The 21,444-nt window shown below is 35.4% G+C and overlaps 1 protein-coding gene across 1 annotated transcript in view; it reads right to left on the bottom strand.

Annotated features, from left to right (window-relative positions):
• LOC149077214 (uncharacterized) overlaps positions 1-15,434 on the bottom strand; it is a 35,378-nt gene extending 19,944 nt beyond the window's left edge. Inside the window, exons 1-12 of the mRNA XM_089242358.1 lie at positions 14,850-15,434; positions 13,479-13,602; positions 12,308-12,429; positions 12,082-12,203; positions 11,307-11,479; positions 10,611-10,709; positions 9,619-9,724; positions 9,340-9,439; positions 9,175-9,223; positions 7,305-7,327; positions 3,819-3,885; positions 2,555-2,728 (exon numbers count right to left, since the gene is read on the bottom strand). Coding sequence (XP_089098484.1) covers positions 2,555-2,728; positions 3,819-3,885; positions 7,305-7,327; positions 9,175-9,223; positions 9,340-9,439; positions 9,619-9,724; positions 10,611-10,709; positions 11,307-11,479; positions 12,082-12,203; positions 12,308-12,429; positions 13,479-13,602; positions 14,850-15,142 — 1,452 coding nt within the window. The 5' untranslated portion in view covers positions 15,143-15,434. The remainder of the gene's footprint in view (positions 1-2,554; positions 2,729-3,818; positions 3,886-7,304; positions 7,328-9,174; positions 9,224-9,339; positions 9,440-9,618; positions 9,725-10,610; positions 10,710-11,306; positions 11,480-12,081; positions 12,204-12,307; positions 12,430-13,478; positions 13,603-14,849) is intronic.
• Positions 15,435-21,444: the final 6,010 nt, after the last annotated feature.

Here is a 21,444-nt window from a genome sequence, read left to right as displayed (position 1 = left end):
GATATCAGAATTGAAATTCCCGAATCCATAACTTCTCCAAACATTTTAATGTTTAATTAATTAATCTCCACACTTTAATGAAATTCCTAAAAGTTCATAATCGTTATGATCCATCCCGTGGTGACCAGTTTTGGCGAATAAACAATGACATTCAATGCAAATGAGAACAATAAGAAAAATTGACTAGAAGCAAATCAATTCGTAAAATTGATCAATTTATTAACATCCTATAGATGACATGCTGTATCATTATACTGTGACACTGTTGCTATCACTTTCAAAATTTAATAATTTTCATGAGTAAATGAGCACATTAATAAGAATATTAACATGTAAAATGCATCAATACAACGAGTATGTTTCGGAAAAACATTGATATTCATTCGAAATTACATTGTTTCATAAATTCAAACCATTAAAAAGTTTGAAAATAAATTGCTTTGAAAATATTCCGGGTATTTGAGAAATATCATACAAGTACATATCACACACCATCATACAAAAAATACTGAGTACCATATTCAAGCCATAGGGACTATACGAATGCTCATTACAAACGCATCCGTTGCTAGGAACAGTAGCCGCACTAGCTTATTACAAGTCATTGAATTATACTAAAACAAAAACGTGCCCCCGCAAGGGGTTCCGTCCGGTCCGCGAAAGGGTGCTGTGTTCCGGTAGAAAAAATATCAATAAAACGCTTGATGTTAAATGCCTAAGCTCAAATATTTTCTTCATAAAAATACAGTGAATCATTATCCATTAAGGATACCACCAATCATCACAAAAAATTGTCAAAGGAATTTAACAGGTTATGGCAAAAAATTGTCAAAGACAAATAAAGTTGCAAATTACCTTAAAAAAAAGTCAAAGGCAAGTGAAATTGAAATTACAGTCCAAAAAAAATTGCCAAAGGCAAGTAAAATTGTCATTTATCGCTAAAATTGCTTGAAAATCGCCAGTGGCGGAAAATAAAGAGCTTCTGCAAGTCGTTGTGTAATTCACTAAAAAATTCATATTATATTTCACAAATATGCGAGGTGAATATATTCAATTTCAATTTATTAATATGTAAGGTGAATAATAACAATACATTAGGTTAAGGAAAAATATATTTATGACTATAATTAATTATGTAGGATCATAAATAACTATAATGTAATTTCCAAATCAGAAATACAGTAAAGCTCCTCTTAACGGACACTCCTCAGATGCGATCACACCTCTTTTACGGCCAAAAAATAATTTCCCCTTTTATAATAAAAGTATATATTTCAAACCCCTGATTTATGGTCACCCTTCTTTTAAGAACGATTTTTTTTTCCCCACCGGTGTCAGCAAAAGAGTGGTTTTACTGTAATCTGAATTCTTGATTTCAAAAAAAAAAAAAAAAAAATTGAAAGAAATCCCAGGGTAAAATAAGGAAAAAACTGGGCATTATATAAGTTTGACTTCCCGTACGGGAAAACATTCGCCAAGGCGCATTTTACTTGTGAACTGTTTATCCTAGAGGCATATTCCAATTAGGAAAATTATCTAAATAACGTGTAGAATCCAAATACGTCATTCATATTGCAGTTGGGGGGGGGGGGGTCTGTATAGTTATTGACATTTGAAACGTTTTATTACGACAATCTGTCCCCAAAAATCCAATTATAATGTTGTTTCAAGAAAACATTTCTTAGTGGAATATTCACTGAGATATTTGAATTCAGAAGAGGAGAAAAGATTGGGAAGAAAAGCATAAATAAGGGAAAAAAGAGTTGGGTATTAGTTCTTGTTCTTTTTCAATTTTTCCCCTATATTATCGTTTCAAATGTCCCAGTGCATATTGTACTTAGACACGTGGAAATTTTCTTGTTGGCCCCACGGGAGACAGAAGCCCGAGTGGCGCAGTGGTAAAGATGCTCGCCTTCCAGTGTGAAGGTTACCATCAAGGTCCATCGGTTCGAATCCGGGCAAAGAACATCAGAAGCAAGTTCTTTACCTACCGAGCCTGGGGCGACCACCGATAGATGGAGCTCTCATTTCTCTCCCAACTCCAATGGTTGGAAATTACCGCATGGCGATATATGACCGGAGTTGGTGTGCGGTGAAGTAGTAAGTAGTAGGAGAGACAGGGCAACAAGTTCCTAACTGGGTTTTGAAGACAGCTTGTTCATATGATAAGTTAGTGTTTTGTAACCCTTTGTAATATGAATGACGTATCTGTCTATACGTAATTTTTTTTTCTGATCGGATGTACGTCTCCAGGACCAATGGTTCGTCAGTTAAATATGGCTTAGCGACTTTTCTTACCACCCTGTATTTACTGTATAAGTGTCTGGTCCACGAGCAATAGAAGCGATGTATGATGTATAATATCCACCTTCCAGGTGGACTGAAAGGTTGCGCAACCCCCTATATGTTATGCAGCACTAAGTTTTTAAATTCGATTCGTTCGGAAGCGGAATATTATCCTGCTCTCTCCAATTTTCAAAGCAAACTATGTAAACATGCAAATACAAATTTATGTCGCCATCATCACAATTCGACTAATGCAATATTACTTTCACCCGTCTTTCACGTTAATCTGCGAAACAGATGCTGTAGATTTCATGTTCATTTTTCTAAGAATTGCATGGAATGCAATCAGAATGAGAGACTCCAGGAGATCAGTAACTGCTACCATAGAAACTCCGATCCAAGCTCCTAAGAAACCTCCTATGTAACTAAACACCTCGATTCCCTAAAGAGAAATGAAATTAAAATAAAATCATATTCATAATAGGTAGTTGACTGACTTTTTATAATTTCAACGATATTTACATAATTCACAGTTGCGTTTTTATTAAAATTCATTTAGGTAAGAACCACGTGGTCTACAGAGGTCACAGTGTTTGGATACACAGGAAATCAGCCGGAAAAATTTCCTATAAAAATTCACCGCAACGCAATTCTCTGATAGGAAATGCATCGACGGAAGAATCATTACTGGGAAAATTTACCGACTACAGTGAATGTGTGACCGAGTGATTAAGCAAGTGAATGATGGAATAAGTTTGTGAATGAGCTGGCGTATAAGTTAATGAAGAGTACGGGTGACTGCGCGCGCTCGCGAGTAAATGAGCGAATGAGTGACTCACTCGCTCTCTCTCGCTATCTTTCGCTTACTCACGTATTTCCTCATTTACTTACTCACCTTTTTAACTTACTCGCTTTGCTCCTCTGCTCACTCTCACTGGATTATTCATCTACCCACTTACTTTAGAGTCACTGACTACTTCACTCACTCGCTTACTTGCTCAAACACTATGTCCCTTTATTCGATGAATTGCTTTTCGGGGAATATTGCCAGCGGCGAATTGTGGGCGATGAATTTTCTGCACACGTAGTGCTTGTGTTACATGTGCAAGGAATCAAGTATGGATATCGCCAAACATAACTTTTTACTCAGAGTTCACGTATTGATTGCATGCCGTTGAAATTCTGAGCGGAGAATGACAAATTGCGTCATAGAAACAATGTTATTGGGAGACCGAAACATTGCCGTCTACTGTTTGCGGCATTCACACATTCTCTAACAAAACACCACATTATATGGAACTGTTTATTATACCCTTCAAAAGTTTTTCATGGATTTTAGAATTTCGCTCGTAAATAAAGACCCATCCGGTCGAGACCCAAGTGCTATGGAAACCCGTAAAATCAGATTGTAGCATCATTCTATCAATTTATGCATTCTATAAAACCATTAACACATAGAGACTCCTAATATCGAGAGATGAAATATATAATAAAGGATTTCAGCGATGTGTTTCTTTCAAAAAAAAAATTACCTTATACTGTGCTCGATACATGTATTTCTTCACTTCTTGTTCTTTGAGTGCTATTATCACGTAGCTCCTGTAAACATGATATAATACACCTAATATGAATTATTATATGCTTCATTATATATGGAAGCTAAAACATATTATTTTTATTATCTTGCTTCCCTTTCATGGCATAATAAGATATTTTTTGACGTGAATACGTCTTATAAATCATCTGACGATACTTGAAGCATTCGCAAAAATTGCGAGACGACATTCTTTAAACATTCGTATCTCAGGAAGTACTCAACGCAAGTCAAAAGCAATGGTCGTCAGATGCACATTATAAAGATGTATTTGATGATATCATTTGGGTTTCAATATTCCTTCCCGTCTGAGCACCAGGCCCCCGCTTGCTTATAAACAATCTCTACATTTCTAGCTACATTGTAGAAATTTAGCGCATCGTGATTGGCCGAAATGAGTGATGAACCATTACGTCACTCATGGTGAGTTTTGCTGGCGATGTTCAACAATAGATACATTTAATTGTGCTTGAGCCCAGCTTTCGCTTTGGCGTAATGGTTATTGTACGAGACTCCCGTACTGAAGGTTGTGTGTTCGATTCGGAATGAAACCCATCGGATTTCTTTGCTGTAATTTACTACAAAATGTTTCCATTTTTGTATCTGATTTAATCAAATGCGGTTCACGTGCATCAAGAAGATAATAATAACTGCTCGCGAAGCTGGTCCCAGCTATCATTCACTGATTCAATCAAAAATGCTTTCATTTTTTGTTAATGAACTTTGAAATTCAGTTTCGCCAAAAACTCCGCCTCTCGTGACGTCTTGCTAGCTTTTTTTTGCTCGCAGTAACCAATCACCGGCGTGCTAATGTTTCCTGTGTTACTAAGAAAGTAAGGATTTTAATTACGCGGCCCGTAACAATTTGTTTTATGCCATTTCTCGAGCAGTTCACAACGGAAATAGACGATATTGGTATCATTTGTTAGTTATTCCAAAGACAAAGCCGATGATAATGGCATAATTCCATTATGTCTGTATCTACTGCGCGATTCAAGGCGCAAAAAAAAAAAACCGTATTAACGTCAAAAACTTGTGGCCGTGTCTATGACACAGTCTACCCCAATATTTTTCCGTGTCGATCCTATTCACCAATTTGCATATTAATTATATCAAAACAACATGACAATTATAATGACCCATGAGAAATTTGTAATTATATCGTTAAGAAGAAATTAACATACTTATTTGTTAAAATAGCGTTTGAAGAAGCTAAAGCTTAGTTTTCGAATCCAAAACAGATGTTAGCAACAGATCTGAACGTGTAGAAAATAACATTGGGCTGGATATTGAAGATAGTATTCTAGTCTTCATTGGATTTTTATTTTTAATTTTAGAATGGCTTCTACGATATAGGACAGGGGTTTTCCACTGAATTTTATAACTGTTAGCATTTTTCACTTTCATCAAACAAAGCTATTTATTTTTTTTGTAACCCTTTACTGGCGATGTGAAAATTCTGTGCGTAACTGGTGTCGTGGAGCCATTTTGGCTTTCATTTTTAAAATTTTAAAATTTTAATTTTAAAATTTTAAAAATCAACAGAAGAAATTTTCGTAAAAGCAATTGGTTTTTTTACGTGACTGCGTTGATCTAACAATCAAATCAATATTTTTTATTTTCAAATTTCTTAAGTTACTTTCTAAAAATTGGTCTAATACTAAGACACATTCGAAAAAATAAGGAAGACATGACTTGAATTTTTTGTATAAATTATATATTCAATTTTTTTAACACAATTTTCATGATTAAGAAATGAACAGATATGATTAAGATAATCAGAAAATAAAGTTTACAAATTAAAATAGTATTTACTATATTTCCACAAGCACAAAAACTAATCTTATTATAAGTCGGAAACACAATCGTCTTACAAACACCATCATGACATGTTCATGACACAGATCTTACGTACATTTCATTAACAACACAATTATCATCTTCATCCCGGGTATCCGATGTTTCACCATTAATTTGAAACAGTTATCAAGAAAATAGGCGCTCTTCCGATACACCATTTCAATCTGAACACTCCTGCTTTGATCAATGATATAGAGCAGGAGTGGCCAACTTATTTGTGTTCGCGGGCAAACATAACGGTCAGCTATAGCGTCGCGGGCCGCATTAGTGATGCAACTTCGGTGCATAAGCCACTCCAATATTAATCGAATTGAATATTCAGTTAATTAATTAATTTCGTCACTAGAAATAAGTTTATAAGCGGTTTGTTAATCAAGAAATCCGCTGTTGGAACAGATAGTTCAAATAATGATCACGAATTTAATTTTTTCACGGTACTTTTACCTTGTCGCGATCCGCACTAAATCACTTCAAGGGCCGCATTCGGCCACCGCTTACATAGAGGAAAGAAGAAGTAGAAAAACATTATAAATTTGTCTAACACATGTGTAGCTTGGGAGGTAATGAAAATAAGATGGTCCAGAAACATTTCTTTCCCAAGAGGCAGCAATATGAAAAATGTGTGGGTTCAAGCTGACCCCACAACGCCAGTCAAGAGATGGAGCTACTTAATTACTATCTAGAAATTCATTTTGATGTCCTTTGGTAAGCGAATTTCTGAATTTAGAGATTATCGATACTAAAACTTATTTTTCCTTAAAAATAATACAAAACATATTTTTTGCATAATTTTTCGCTCTTAATTTAATACTGATGAATAATAAATAACTTAACCTTTTACGGGACCATTTTTTTCTAGTAATGATATGTTAGAATATTTTTTTTAGATTTGAGATTGATTCAAGAAAAGAAATGGATTTAGCTCATTAGTTAAAATTAATTTATTAAGAAAAATTAATCAACGGATTACTTTTTTAAATTATTCACATAAATTAATATTTTTTTTCTTAGTTTCTGAATTTATTAATAAACGAGATGATCTCTTGAGTGATGATGAAACAGCTTACCATGGATTTTAAAAATTGACGACTTTGGTGGGGAGTTTACATCCAACGTCGTTTAAAAATAAGTAAAAGAAGGATTTTTCAATTTTTTTTCTTCAATTACCAAAACAACCAGGAAGACAATTGTGATAATATAAGAATTAAATTTCAATTTCGTTGATTATCATAATGTGCAAAGACATGTTGTGTGGAATTTTTCTATTTGTTACTTTCAATAGAAATTGTAAAATTTTACAAAAAAAATTAATAAATTGATGCAGGGGTATTTAGTTCACATTATAATTCAATCCCAATTGCGGCTTTTCTGTAAATGAAAGAAGTTTGGAAAGTTTTTTTTTCCTCCAAACCTCATACTCCTGCGGCAATTGGTCAATGGTTTTTAGCTCACATTTTTTACTGCATATGTTCGGCAAATGTGATAATTTCCTTTATTATGCATATTAACCGATTTATTACATTTCAATCAATAAATTTAATAAACCATTATTATTTGCACTCACGTTTCCGGTACATCATGGTCAAACTACAAGAAAAATAGAAAAAAATATAAAAATTACGAGTGTGGGTACATAAAATAAATATCAGGTATCTCACACATTCTTATTTTGTATTTCAAAGAGTGTTGCACTGATCAATGTACACCTTCAGTGACTAATGTATCAGTCATTTTATTATTTACTACATCTAATACCCGGTGCTGCCCGGGTAATCCGGTAAATGGGGAGATCGGCTCGCATTTGCGCCTCGAAGTTGGGAACCACACGAAACCAACTTCCGCCGACCACCACTATGGCGACGGTGGGGTTCGAACCCGGACCCTCGCGATGCGAGTCCGTCACAATCGCCACTCGACCACCACAGCGGCCACAACACGCGCTCAAAGTTCTTAACATATACAGTTATGCACGCGTCACAACGGCGGCACATTGATTGTTGAATCGTTTCAAATATACCCGGCATTTCGCGAACGTTTGCAGCTGCTACGGAGATTCTTTCGACGTTGATGAGCACTTGTTGTGCAACTTAACGTGTACACGTACTATCCTCGTGTAAAGTATCGCTAAATGAAGAGTTTATACACCCTTTATTGGCTTGTCATTCCTGCCTATTCGTTTATAGTTCAGCTGATCGGGTTCGGCTTTACGATCATACATTCCTATGTGATTCTGTTTTGTTTTTGTGTGTTTTCTACCTCCCGTAAAAGTCTATAGGATGAGTTTTGAATTTCCCTGTAGAGATTAATTCAACCTATTACTGGTTTTATGTGTTTGTGTGGTTTTGATGGTATGGTATCAAGGGTTAACTTATCAGAATAAATATTAGAAACTTATTTATTAATTTAATTATTTAATTATTATTTACTTATTTATTAATTTAATTATTTAATTATTATTTACTTATTTATTAATTTAATTATTTAATTATTATTTACTTATTTATTAATTTAATTATTTAATTATTATTTACTTATTTATTTAATTTTTTTATTGTTATATTTTTCTTACATTAATATAATTGAAGAAAACACTTCGTTTGTTACATTATTGTGCTATGATGAACGGATAATACGAGAAATTTCATTCAAAAGAAGTGATTAAGTAATCAATCTGATCCAGTAATCAATGTTTTTATCAATTCAATTGATAAATTTCTCAATAAACGCAGATATATTATAACATTTTGATTCCTACTGTATCTATGCAAAATAATAACAATAATAATGATACAATAACAAACACAAACCACTTTCCCTGCCATGATAAAAAAGTAATACACGGAAAATGAAATCGAAACAAATAAATAAAAGTCAGTAAAACCACAGTAATATGTGTAGTATATAGCTGTATTTCCACTAAGAACTGAAAGCGAATGACCATTTTCTGAGTTTTAAAAGTAAACCCACTGGGAATAAGTACATACCTAGAAATAAGCGAAGTTACTACTTATGTTTACAAAAATAATTTTTTATCCCAAAAAGTGGTATAGTATCTTCAAGTATTTCTCTACGTAGCAATACTAAGAACGGTGTTATATGCAATATTCTCACGATAGCATCTGTTTCGAAGCAATCGCATTTGAAACGGGATGAAAATTTTCATTTCGTTCAAAATATATTTTTCTTCATTGAAAGGTAAACTTGGAAGAACACTTCGTATAGTGAAAGCATTCACAAAACTGAAAATTAATGTATAAAATATGCATATCACGTTGATTAAGATAAAGAAATGAAGTTTGTTATTTTCTTGGCCGGCTTCGTCTTTCCATCGATACTATACAAATTGAATTTTGTTATAAAATCATGTTTATTCCTTATGTAAAATTTTATTATGCTTTTCATGCATACAAAGAACAAAACTTAACTACACTTACATGTGATTCAAGAAACCTTGCTTCAAAAATATAGTTGTACTTAATTTTTCTAGGAAAAAAAAAATATCATACATACTCTGTTATAACAAATGTATGTACATCATTAAACTATTATAACATATCACGCATATAATAGTTTCTGATTTCTAAAAAAAAAACACTGACATGCACTCATCTTGATAAAGTATGGAACAACGGTTGATTTTCTTGTTCATATGAAGAAACTCTGTTTCTTCGGTAAAAAAACATTCCGGGAATTCATTGTCTATAAGAAAATAAGAATTGACATCGGGGTCTTAACACAGTAGAACAGAGTATTCTTCGGATACGATTTTTAATTTCTGTTAGAAAATCAAGCGGTGCATATTATAATATAATATATAAAGTAATAAAAGCAGAATATTTATCATGTTACGTGAAATACTAAGAATAGAATATATTTACCTCTATGGATCTCGCATATTTTTCCTTGGGGAAAATATGGAATGTATGAATAAGAACAATTGCAGAGCTCATATATGTAATCCAGAATGCATTTTTTCGTATTCATCTAAAAAATATGTCCAAATGACTCACATACTTCAAATAGCAGTGTGTTATTTATTACATATGCAGGGTGGGAAAAAATTCCTTCATAAAAATCGGAAAAATTACCGAAATAATAAACGGTTTGCTGGGTTAGCATCGCTAGGTCACGGGATCTTTTTAAGACAAGGAAAACAAACTAAAATAATAGCCGATAGAAAGCGCAGACGTACACAAGCCAAGAAAAGATATGTAAATAAGGAACATAATGCCTCCAAATCGTTTGTTACAGCAGTATGTGTTCCACGTGACCACCACCACAAGGGATAACACATTGCAGGCCAGTCACAAATCTAGCAACGTCAGAGTGCAGCAGGTACACATACACGGTTTACAACAATGAACTGCTTGTGGATTGGGAGCGCGAGTTCTTATAACTGTCTCATTTGGATATTTCCACCGAAGTCACTCATACCAGCGACACCTATTAACTGTTTTAGAGGGGTTTTTTCTCTGTCGTGACAAAATTCCCGTGACTTTAAAAATTCCCGCGATGCTAACCCTGCAAACCGTTTTTTTATTTCTGTTATTTTTCCGGTTTTTATTCATTTTTAAAGTTTCTACGGACTTTTTGTCTACCCTGTGTATACATACACACACAAATACAACGCCACAACAGGCAAAATGCCCAACGAGGGGAGCAAATGCCCAGTATGTATATGTTGTGTAAATTGTACCATAAAAATCAATCTTTAAACCTTTTACTGTGATTATTAATTATTTCATACATAGAAAAGAATGTATATATATATATGATGGTGATGTAATAATATACTATAGCTCTAATTATATAAATAATAGAGAACTAATTACATAAAATAATACGTTGAAAAATTATTATTTTTATTTACAATTCGAGATCTTGATCCAGTTCTTCCTCTTTTTTCCCAAAGCACCGTGTAGTTAGTACAATTGCTATCGTAAGGTGCTGGTAATAGATGTTCTTCCTCCTGTCGAAAAAATAGCACATGCTGAATCGTTATTGAAATTGCACGAATTTGTGGAAGAGTCAAATTAATTTGTTTAACCCTTTCGTTTACAAGATATTGGCAAGAAATTCGGTTGATCTTTATTTGATGAATCGGCGATAAATAACGGTGACCTTGACGTAACCTAACCGCGCGTTAGAAGAAGGAAAAGGAGAAGAAAAAAGTAGAGGAGAATGATTAAAAAAGACAACTAAAAGAAAAAGAGTACAATTAATAAGTAGATAAGAGTGAAGGTACGAAGTAAATTTCTCATTTCACCTCACCCTACTTGTTCTCTTTTGCTCTCACACATATAGAATGGAACGATGCATCATGTATAGAAAAAAAAAAATTACTAATAAGAGTATAGAAATGTGCACGGGGGTAAAATGGACAACTTTATTTTATAAAGTTACAACAAAGCTTCACGATGACGAGAAGAGAGGAAGGAAAGCACAGAGAACATCTTTGAATTTTTTTCCACTGGCGTTTGGGCGCGTCCTTGATCGTAAAGCGGTCAAACAAACTAGATTTTTGTCCCCATAGAAAACATTTCTAGGCGGATTTAAAAATACTCACGATTGTGATTGCGAAAGTAAATTTCCGTCCAGGTTCTAGGAATGTTCCTTCATCGACTGGATTCCCTAATTCCAATGGTGAATGCATCATAAAGAGTACACCAGGTTTTCTGTCTGGCCTGAAGACTTCTCGGGGTTCAGAATTCAAGACAATGCGATCTATTTCTGGGTCGACTTCAAACGAGAGAAAATTTGTTTCATGATCATGTTCAAAAAGAAATATTTCAATATATATCATAAATACAATGTCAAAAGATTGTTTCGATAACAGAACAAAAACAATCCCGTTAAAAATCATCAAATATTCAGAAAATGAAGTTTCGAAATCATACGAAATTATAAAATACAAAACCTGCAAAGAAGCATCCTTAGCTTGAATAGAAAGGGATCTAGACATGAACAATACAATGAAAGGGAAAATACTTTTTAAACATTTACTAATATCTGAGTATTCTAATTTCACAGACGATTTTGTGAGATATGTAAAATTACTGAAATTATACTGGAAGTTACTGGAACTGAATGGTTTTTTTTACATAACTTCCAGTTATATAAGTATAAAAAAGTCATACTTCATAATATAGATCATGGATACTAAAGTATTGAAACAATATAAACAATCAATACATTGTAACTTGTGTAGAGGTAAAGTTTTTACGTGAGTAAAGTTCAGAATAATTTAGAATATCCATTTGCAAATACCATTTACTGTATTCTCTAACATACGAATATGTTGCAATTCTAGACTTGAAACATTGACATGAATTAAAACTTACTTCTGATCGGAGTAGGCATCATAACCGGATCTCGATTGCTTTCAACCCTACTGTAAGCAGTATAACACAAGTACAACCTCGATTCTGTTCCGAAACCTGATGCTACGAAAGGACCATGAAAACTGTAAACATTTGCAAAAATTATCCGTGTGGTGTTTTCGAATTTTCTAATTCATTATGATTTACAAGAAAAAAATGTATGAATGTATATTAATTCTCTTCTCACTTTTCTGAACTAATAGAAGGTGACGATATAAGAGAATCCAAGGTATGTCCTAGCTCTACTAACTCCTCAGACGTTGTTTCTTTCTCGGCATAAAATGAAATTTCGGGCTTGGGAATGCTTATCTAAAAGGAGAAAGAAACGTACGGAATGAATGAACTGTAAGACATAATTTTTGTCAGAATCAGTTTTTTTCGGAGTTACATTACGATAAATGAAGATCGATTGATGAAAAAATAATGATTTGCATCGCATACGTGGGATACAAATATCCAATCTCGCTGAGAACAAAAGGAATACTATTTTTCAACAACGACAAAATGTATGACGAACCTGCAACTGATACAAATACAAACACAAAGATCCCAACAGCTAAATTGCTTGACGAGGTGGCTGAAAAAAAGATACCGATAAAAAAGAAATGCATGTTAAATGCAACCAAAAAATGCAGAAACCCGATACAAAGCATATACGTATCACGAAAGAGAAGACTAATATCTACTGTTATATACACTGCCCATAAAAAAGATTATGCTGGTCTTATCCAAGTATTTCTAGCTTCTCCATTTATATCTCGCTATATGTATCGTATTTCTTTCCAAACGAGTCAATTGTGTGGGAATTTAAACCCCCCCCCCCTCCCCCACGGGGTAAGCTATTCCATTTATTCACAACCCTATTACACAAAAACTCCCTGCGACACCACAACCTCGAATTGACCCTTACTATCGATACTCGTGACCCCCCCCCCCCCCGTCGAAGCACTTGATTGACGATGGTCCGTATTATCCTTCCCATTGAAATTTTTAATTTTTAAACACCTCGATCATATCCTCCGACACTTGCGTTCCAGCAATGTGTACATATTCAAGAAGGCAAGTCTCTCTTCATTGCTCCAGAATTTTGTGCCAGCAAGAGCACGCGTAGCTCTATTCTGCAGCTCCTCCCCTTCCAACAGGGTATAAGTCTCTCTCAAGTTGTGGTCTTTTTCTAAAATTTTACAGCATACTCCAGTCCAAGACGAACTAAGTCTCGGGAAAGCGGAAGAATGACATTAAAAGTCCATCTTGGGTCTTTATGGGGGGGGGGGGGAGGATTTGAATTAATCAGATGTGCTGTGAATGTTTTTTGATTAAGGAAGATTATGTAAGAATATATGTAAAGAAAAACTTACCGAAGTATTGTGAATGTCATCGAAAAAACTGCAGAAATGTTTATGTTTCTTACAGAAAACATTCATGTCTTCAGGCTGGTAGCAGTTTTCTGGGTATTTCTTGCAATATTTGCTTCTTTTGATCCTGTAATTCGATGTCACAGAGTTATTTCACCATTCATTGCAAAGTCATCATTTCATCCAAATCGGAAAAAAAGTCTGTTACAATCATTCCAACATGAATCCAAGAGAAATTTGACACATTCTTTGAAATTTTGTGTAACCAAAAATATTTATCAGTGATAATAATTTGACCATTAATAAGGCTGTTCACAAAAGAGTGCATTACTTTTGAAGTAACTTAATTAAAGAAAAAGAGAGCGAAACAAGCAGGTTCCGTTCCATTGTTATTGACATTCGAAATAAGATTTGATAGGAGTATTTAAAAATTTTAAATCCTTATGTTAAGAACTACGTCGGCTCAGTTTGTATGGGTTCAGTGGTGTTTCTGGAGTTACCGCTAATTGTACATGGAATACACGTTTTTGTATACACACGACGTAAAAATAAAATACATTGGAAGTGTAACAAACTTATCATCTGCACTATTAACAAAAAAGCTAGAGTAAACTACTACTCTACAACTGCGAATTAGACCAGAACAATGAAATCAATGATCACAGGAAAATATATTTTGTCGAATTTCAGCTGTGCAATTTCATGGATGGAAGTAATGGAATGAGGGGAGCGGATAATATGCAGTCGAATCCCATTATAACGAAGTCCAAGAGACCAGAGAAATCACTTCGTTATAACGAGATTTCGTTATAAAGAAATTCCAGGTTTTTGCATTGTTCCTATGTAAACTTATCTGAGGGACTGAAAAAATGATCGTTAAAGGGAGGTTTATTTTCACTATCACGGTATTCGTTGAAACGTGATTCGACTGTATAAAGAGGACGAATTATGTCGGACACACACGACTTAGATTAAAAATATATGATATCATATCAACGGCCAGGTTCAAAAAGAAGGCAACAACTCAAATTTCTACGTTTTGGGACATCTGCATTTTGAAGATTCACTTTGCATGGAACTGAATTGAAGTAAACTCACACTTAATTACAGTAGGGAGCGTAGAAGCAGAGTCAGCAGTTGTAGCAATTTTGCAATATCTAGAGGCGTTTTCCTACGTTTTCATACCGGCATAACTCAAAACGCTGATTTTCTGAGTTGCCTTTTACTTTAAAAAGTAACAAATATTTTACTGTGGATAACGTTATAATCTAGATGTATCGAATTATCAGCATTGCCTATACAGAAGTAGAAAAAAATGATTTCTTTTAATAATCGTGAATTAACTATGTATGGAGCAAAGCAAAACAAACTCACCCGTTGTTGTTGCAGATCGTATAAGCAGGCCTCATGATTACTTCCGGTGAATAAACTTCTATATCCACCACATGAGGATGAGTCAAATAGAAAAGCATGAACTGTGTTGCCTGGTAGAAGAAGCCAGAAGTGCAAAGCACCAGCACAAATAACTTAAAACTTTTGTTCGGTATATTCTTTGTAGTGACTATGTTTGAGACTCCGGTCACTAATGAATTTTCGAATAAATGAGTAGCGTAGTCCTTTGAGGAAACATTCATTTCTTTGGAACTTTCTTGATTTTTTTCTTCCATTTGTCTTTTCCTATTTTTTATTAAGAGCTCTGTATGAACATAAGCATCTTGAATGTGACGTATTTGAAGATTAGGGGAGAGTGAAGTGGGATATTGTAAACAAAGTCGGAAATAATTACATCCCTCGATTTGTGAGTTTTATTTCTCGAATGCAAATAAGAAAATTCAATCAGACTTAGTGGAAAACGAAACATGAAAACCCGTCTTTTGTGAACACAGTATGGAAAACTCAGAACTCGTCAATGGCAGATATCGATTCACAGGCGTGACGACTTGTTTACTTAATGTCAGTCACCTTCAGAATTATTTTTTACAAGTTTCTTGCGTCCAATGAAAAACACATGAATAGAATATTAACTGCCATGCGCGAAAAAGCCCAAGTAAATTGAAGTAATGGTGAACGACCAGAGACACACCCAACTCCTCCATCATAAGAATTATATTGCTTCATGTAAAAACAATGAATAACGTTGTCTCATAAAACGCAGACGGATTATGCGAGCATCTGTGAAACTAGATACTGGTGATTACATTTCAAACTCTCTAGCCGCTTGAGGTACCAAGTAATGCACAGAAAAGATTGCATAATTTTGTTCATCATTACCGGATGTTGAATTTAACAGGAATAAAAGGACCTTTGTATGTCTAACATTAATAAATTGATGCAAATTATTTTATCGGGTTTCTTGATATTATTCAGATAGCGAAAATTTCTTTCTGTATGGCCTCGAATGAGCTTTTTTTAATCGTTTTTTGATTCCTGTATCTATTCTTATCTGCTCTTCGGTACGGATAGGACCAACTTTTTTTTGTGCTCCGAGTACAATCTCTTCATCCCATTGTTCGGGGATTAGCTGTGCTTCCGGGCATAGATATAATATAACACTGGATAGCGCATGCAGGGTTGGTTTTTGTTTCCTGCACCTAACTGCGTGACGAGTGGGTACTTTCACGAGTGGAAAGAAGAAATCCCTCGTTATGGCTACTATAGGTGGGGACATTGTGAGTGTTTGAAAAGTCACCCGATATGCCAAAATCCTGCGGTGCTTTAGGTTGCAATGATACATTTGATGATGATGGCAAAGTAACCTTTAACGGTGGAATCCCTTTTCTTTTCTGTAATAGTACAGTCGAATGCCGTTATAGCGGAAATCTCGTTTTAACGAACATTTTTCTAATCCCCCTCGGATAGGTTTACATAGGAACAATGCAAAGACCTCGAATCCCTTTATAACGAAATTTCGTTTTAACGAAGTGATTTCTCCGGTCTGTTGGAGTTCTTTATAACGGGATTCGACTGTATTTATTGTTTGCATATTTTGTTCGGCGAAGTGTTCCACTGATATAGACGGAGTACACAAAAAAATTTCGTTTCCGATAAAGTTTTTTTTTCCCCCATTGTTATTTTATTATTAAAATACATTGTTTAGGTAACTAACAATGTTTATTGTCATGAAAATTTAATTCACAGTGGTGAAATTAATTAAGAGAATTTGCATATTTTATCGAATTTCATGAAAAGAACTGAACTGAATGTAAAACCACTGCTTCTAGACAAAAATGCAAATCTTGTACGTCAAATACGTAAGCGTACACGTGTGTGTAGGCGGAGCCAGTAGGGAAACATGCTTTATAAGCGCGCGTAAGTAAAGACGCATTTCGTTCGCTAGCACCCCTCGGCGAATTTCTTGGTGTTATTTTGCAGCAATCGGTTAATTTCAAATTGTAACAGTAAAAATGAGTAACCACCAACGTTTAGATGATGGAATAAGGTGGCGAATTGTGGGGAGGCTAGAAGCAGGCCAATCTCAAGTCCAGATTTGTAGAGAGTTAATTTAACGCCCAGTGTCGTGTGTAACTTATGGAAACAGTTCCAGGATACCGGATCCATCGAGAGAAATTCTGGGCAAGGTCGTCCAAGAGCCATGACGGCCAGAGAAGATGCCGCCATTTGTCGATTATAGCGAGGCGTAACAGGAGTGCTACAGCTTCTCAGCTCTCTCGTGACTTGTATGGAGCCACAGGAACCCGTGTATCAAGGGTGACTGTTCCCAAAAGACTTCATTAGAGAGGGTTGTTTGCAAGAAGAGAAGAGCTGCTGTTTGCGTCCAGCTCACTTCTACGGACAGGATAATCCGTTTATCATGGTGTAGAGAGCATAGAGATTGGATTATGGATCAATGGGCGACCGTTCTCTTTACTGATGAGTCCTGGTTCAGCCTAAGCACCGATTCTCGTCGCACGTTCATACGGAGAGAACCAGGGACCCGCTACCTACCCTCCAATGTCCGCGAAATCGACCATTATGGCGGAGGAGGTTTAATGGTCTGGGCAAGCATCATGTTGGATGGCCGCACACCTCTCCATGTCATTGAAAGAGGCACTGTAACTGGTGTGAGGTATAGGGATGAGGTCTTGGAGCCCTATGTTCGCCTTTTCAGGGGTGCAGTTGGCCCTGAGTTCATTTTAATGGACGATAACGCGAGGCCACATAGAGCTCTTCTGCTCGACCTTTTTCTAGAGAGTGAGGATATTCACCGGATATATTGGCCAGCCAGATCTCCAGACCTTAACCCTACAGAGCATGTCTGGGACGCTCTGGGGAGGGCAATTGCAATTCGCCACACCCTTCCGGGAACCATCCAGGGAATGAAAACAGCGTTGCTGAACGAGTGGGACCAATTGCCACAGGATATGATAAACTGCCTTATTTCAAGTATGAAATCACGCTGCGAGACCTGTATATCTGTAAGAGGGGACCATACCCCCTATTAACCCTTTTTTTTTTATTCTGCAACCGCTGTTTCATACCTTCCAACTCCAACGAGTGTTACGCACGATCATGTGTGTATATTACAATTATTGAATGGATATTTGTTTTGTATTGTATCAATGTATGTACATATCAAATTTCATAAAAATCGGTGCAGTAGTTCTAGTGATAATCGACCAAGTCTACAAATTCTCTTACTCCAGTGTAGAATGAATATATGGCGATTAACATTTTTGAAACTGATCATTTTGGATCTTCCAATCAGAAATATGTACGGCGCAAATATAGCGAGATGTACACATTTCGGGAATGGCAAAAGTAAATTTTCAGCTCTTATATATATATATATATATATATATATGGAAAATTTGTATCCGCGGCTAATCCAATTATGATTGTTTTTTCTTGGTGTTTTGGCCATGGCCCGCACGAGGTTGCAGTTGACAGAACCTCGGCTCGGGGAACGGAACAATTCTAATTTGTGTTTTGTTTCAATATAATTCACTATGCAGGGGCTCGAGAAAAATCTGACCTACGGCCTACCGGCACACACACCGGAAGGGGGGGGGGCTAATAGGGGTTCGTGCTCTCCAAGCCAACCAAAAATGAAAAAATATATATATTTCTGTTAAAAAATTTAAATATATCGGAAAAAACCCTTTTATACGCTATTTTTTATCAATTTCTGATAATCAATATGCTTTGTAAATGGGGGTAACTGAAAATTTATTTCTCAAAAAGAACATTTTGAATTTTTGTGCCCCTCCAAAGGCTGATCTCCGGTTAGGGTCCATCAAAAATCCCATTCCATGGGCAATTACAGCAGTATAGAACAAGGAAAAACAGGCAAGAGGGTAGAAACACCACTATAAAGTTGACTCACCTGACAGCAGTGAGCCTTTGATTTCCCCCGTTTCCAGATACGTTGCTAGTTAACCCAGGGCTTTACATAGAAGTGACAACACTTTTTCTTAAAACCCATCTATGTTTCATACCCTTCCTTCTGCAAGCATCAAAGGCAAAGCAAAAAAAGTCGAAAAAAAAATTTAATTATTTTTCAATATTTTCGTAAGAAAATTAAAATATCGAGTGAAAAATAGCTTTTATATGCTATTTTAATCACTTTTTGATCAATTTATATGCTTTTTGCAAGTTTCTAACTCAAAATTTGTCATTAAGAAACTCCTTGTCTTCCCATTCATAGCAATTGTGTCCCCATCCAAATGCTCATCCCTGCAAACGCCCCTGTGCAATAGAACTTTCTAACGGGGAGAAATGCCAAAAATACTACAAATAATGAAATGTACAAATAATAAATGTTTTTTAGTGTTGTGGCAGCTTCCACAAGAATTCGATTTTCCTTCTCAGTTGCTCCATTCTACTCTGGTGTATATGGCATTGAAGTTTTGTGTAATGCAATCCAATCTCTTTTACAGTGGATTCAACTTCTTAATTTGTTAACTCTGAACCACTATCAGTTAGTAACTGTTTAATAGTATGATCTCTAGTTCGTACTTTAACTAGAAAGCATTTCACCTTTGAAAGAATTTCGGACTTCGCTTTCAAGAATTAAACCGACCTGTATTTCAGGAAGTCATCCCTGAATACAACATAGTCTCTGCTTCCACCCAACGAATTTTCAGGTATTGGCCCACAGACGGGTGCATGGACCAGTTCACATATTAACCACTACAAAAAATAAAAATAAAAACTTCATTTTTTTCCTTTCACAAAAATTATGTTTTTTTTCATATTTATTTTTTTCTTCGTTTTAGTTTGCTTTATTTCATTCACTAATAAGCAGTTGTGTTCATTATTATACATTATAAACTTGTGACGTGTCAACCAATTTGGATATCTGACATGAATGTCGCTCTCCACTTGTTAATACAAGATATACGGAAGACTGGATGTTGTGAAGATATTTATTATTTCAGATTTATTATTTCATATCTTCACAACATCCAGTCTTCCGTATATCTTGAATTTGGATATCGTTTCCTCATCTTGAATTCGTGTAAGAAATTGAAACAATAAAGTGAAAGTGAAAAAGAAAATAACGTGGGATGAATAGGAAAAAAATTAGGATTTTTAACGTACCGCTCGTTACAATGGAACGGTCGAATGACAAGTAATCGTTATATCCAGCGTTGACTGTATACATTTAATTGTAGTCCTTATAAGTATTGTATAGCGTAAAAATGCATTCGTGAATTTATATTAAGAAAAATACAGCATTATAAAAAGTAACCGCGTACAAGAGAAAATGTTGCTATAATAAAACATCTGATGATTTTGAAAGTTTCGTTCTTGTTCAATTTGAGATATTTACGGAATTAGATGATTATATTATGGCTCCTTGCATGTGATATATTGAAGTTTAGGAATGGGGACCATTGCCCATACAATACGCATTCATGCAATGCTCTACAGTGCAATAACTGATAGCATAGGATTTACTCCGGTCATAAAAGCTCACCGGCTCAGTATGTCAGACCTGGCGAAATGCCAACTTTGAAAAAAATTGAACACATGAAATATTTCATAGCAGAAACTTTTCTGTGACAGGAATCATATTTCGTGTTTCCCTTTCGACGATATCCAGCTATAAATTTTATTCAAATGAATTCAAATTTATAGAAGGCACAAAAAAAAGTAGAATTTTAAATAAAACTTGAAATAACCGACCCTGAGGAAAAACTTTCAAATACCATTCAATACATTCAATACATTCTACGTAATGCCAAAGATTTCAGAAACCTCCTTTCTTTTAAACCGAGCACAACTCATGGCTATCGCTGTGGACAATCTACTACCTAGTGAGTTGTGCCGGGAGTGTAAGAGTGTGTGTGCCTAATAGTTTGACTGCGTGTGTTGTGTCGTATTTTTCAGTGCTGCCATTTATATTTCAGGAGTAAGCAGGAACAATTTTGTGATCACAAAACAATGTACGAAATGTCTTGTAAATACGAGGATTTTAAATAACGTGCCACAGCTGAAGATCATGGGTTGCTTTGTTTGGTGGTGTCTTCTATTGTATTATGAATTCTCGTACGCCACATTCCGATGTCCGAGCAATTCGTCTAACATTATGCAGGAATCTGCAAATATGCTTGAGTTGGGCAAAAGCGCACGTCGGCCTCGACGGTAATGAAAAAAGCGGATAAGTTGGACAAAGAAGCGACAACTCAGCTAATTCTGGAAGCCCTGCACCTGCCTTGAAGCCATGTTCGTCGAATTCTGAGTGAAAACCTCCTTCATCACTGACAAAAGGCATGAAATGAATGCTCTCAAAAAGATGCACACAAGGGACAGCGGCGAGTATTATCGCATGGAAAGGTCTGACCACGAGTAAAAACAATCCTTCTAACAGAGCACGGACCATTCCCCACGTACTCGGAAAGGTTTGGGCTCTCAACAAGTGCAAATGCGGCGCAGAAGGGTCGTTGTGGCGCTAGGCTTCTCGATGTCAACACAGTGGAGTTACACTTTGGTGATATGCCGGCGGATGAACTATATGTTTGGAAGA

This window comes from Pholcus phalangioides, unplaced genomic scaffold, assembly GCF_987345545.1.
Source record: "Pholcus phalangioides strain wild (caught in Gottingen) unplaced genomic scaffold, Ppha-v1.0 ptg000015l_1, whole genome shotgun sequence".
NCBI lineage: Eukaryota > Metazoa > Arthropoda > Arachnida > Araneae > Pholcidae > Pholcus > Pholcus phalangioides.
Note: the sequence above shows the minus strand (reverse complement) of the source record. Positions and strands in the feature narration are given on the sequence as shown.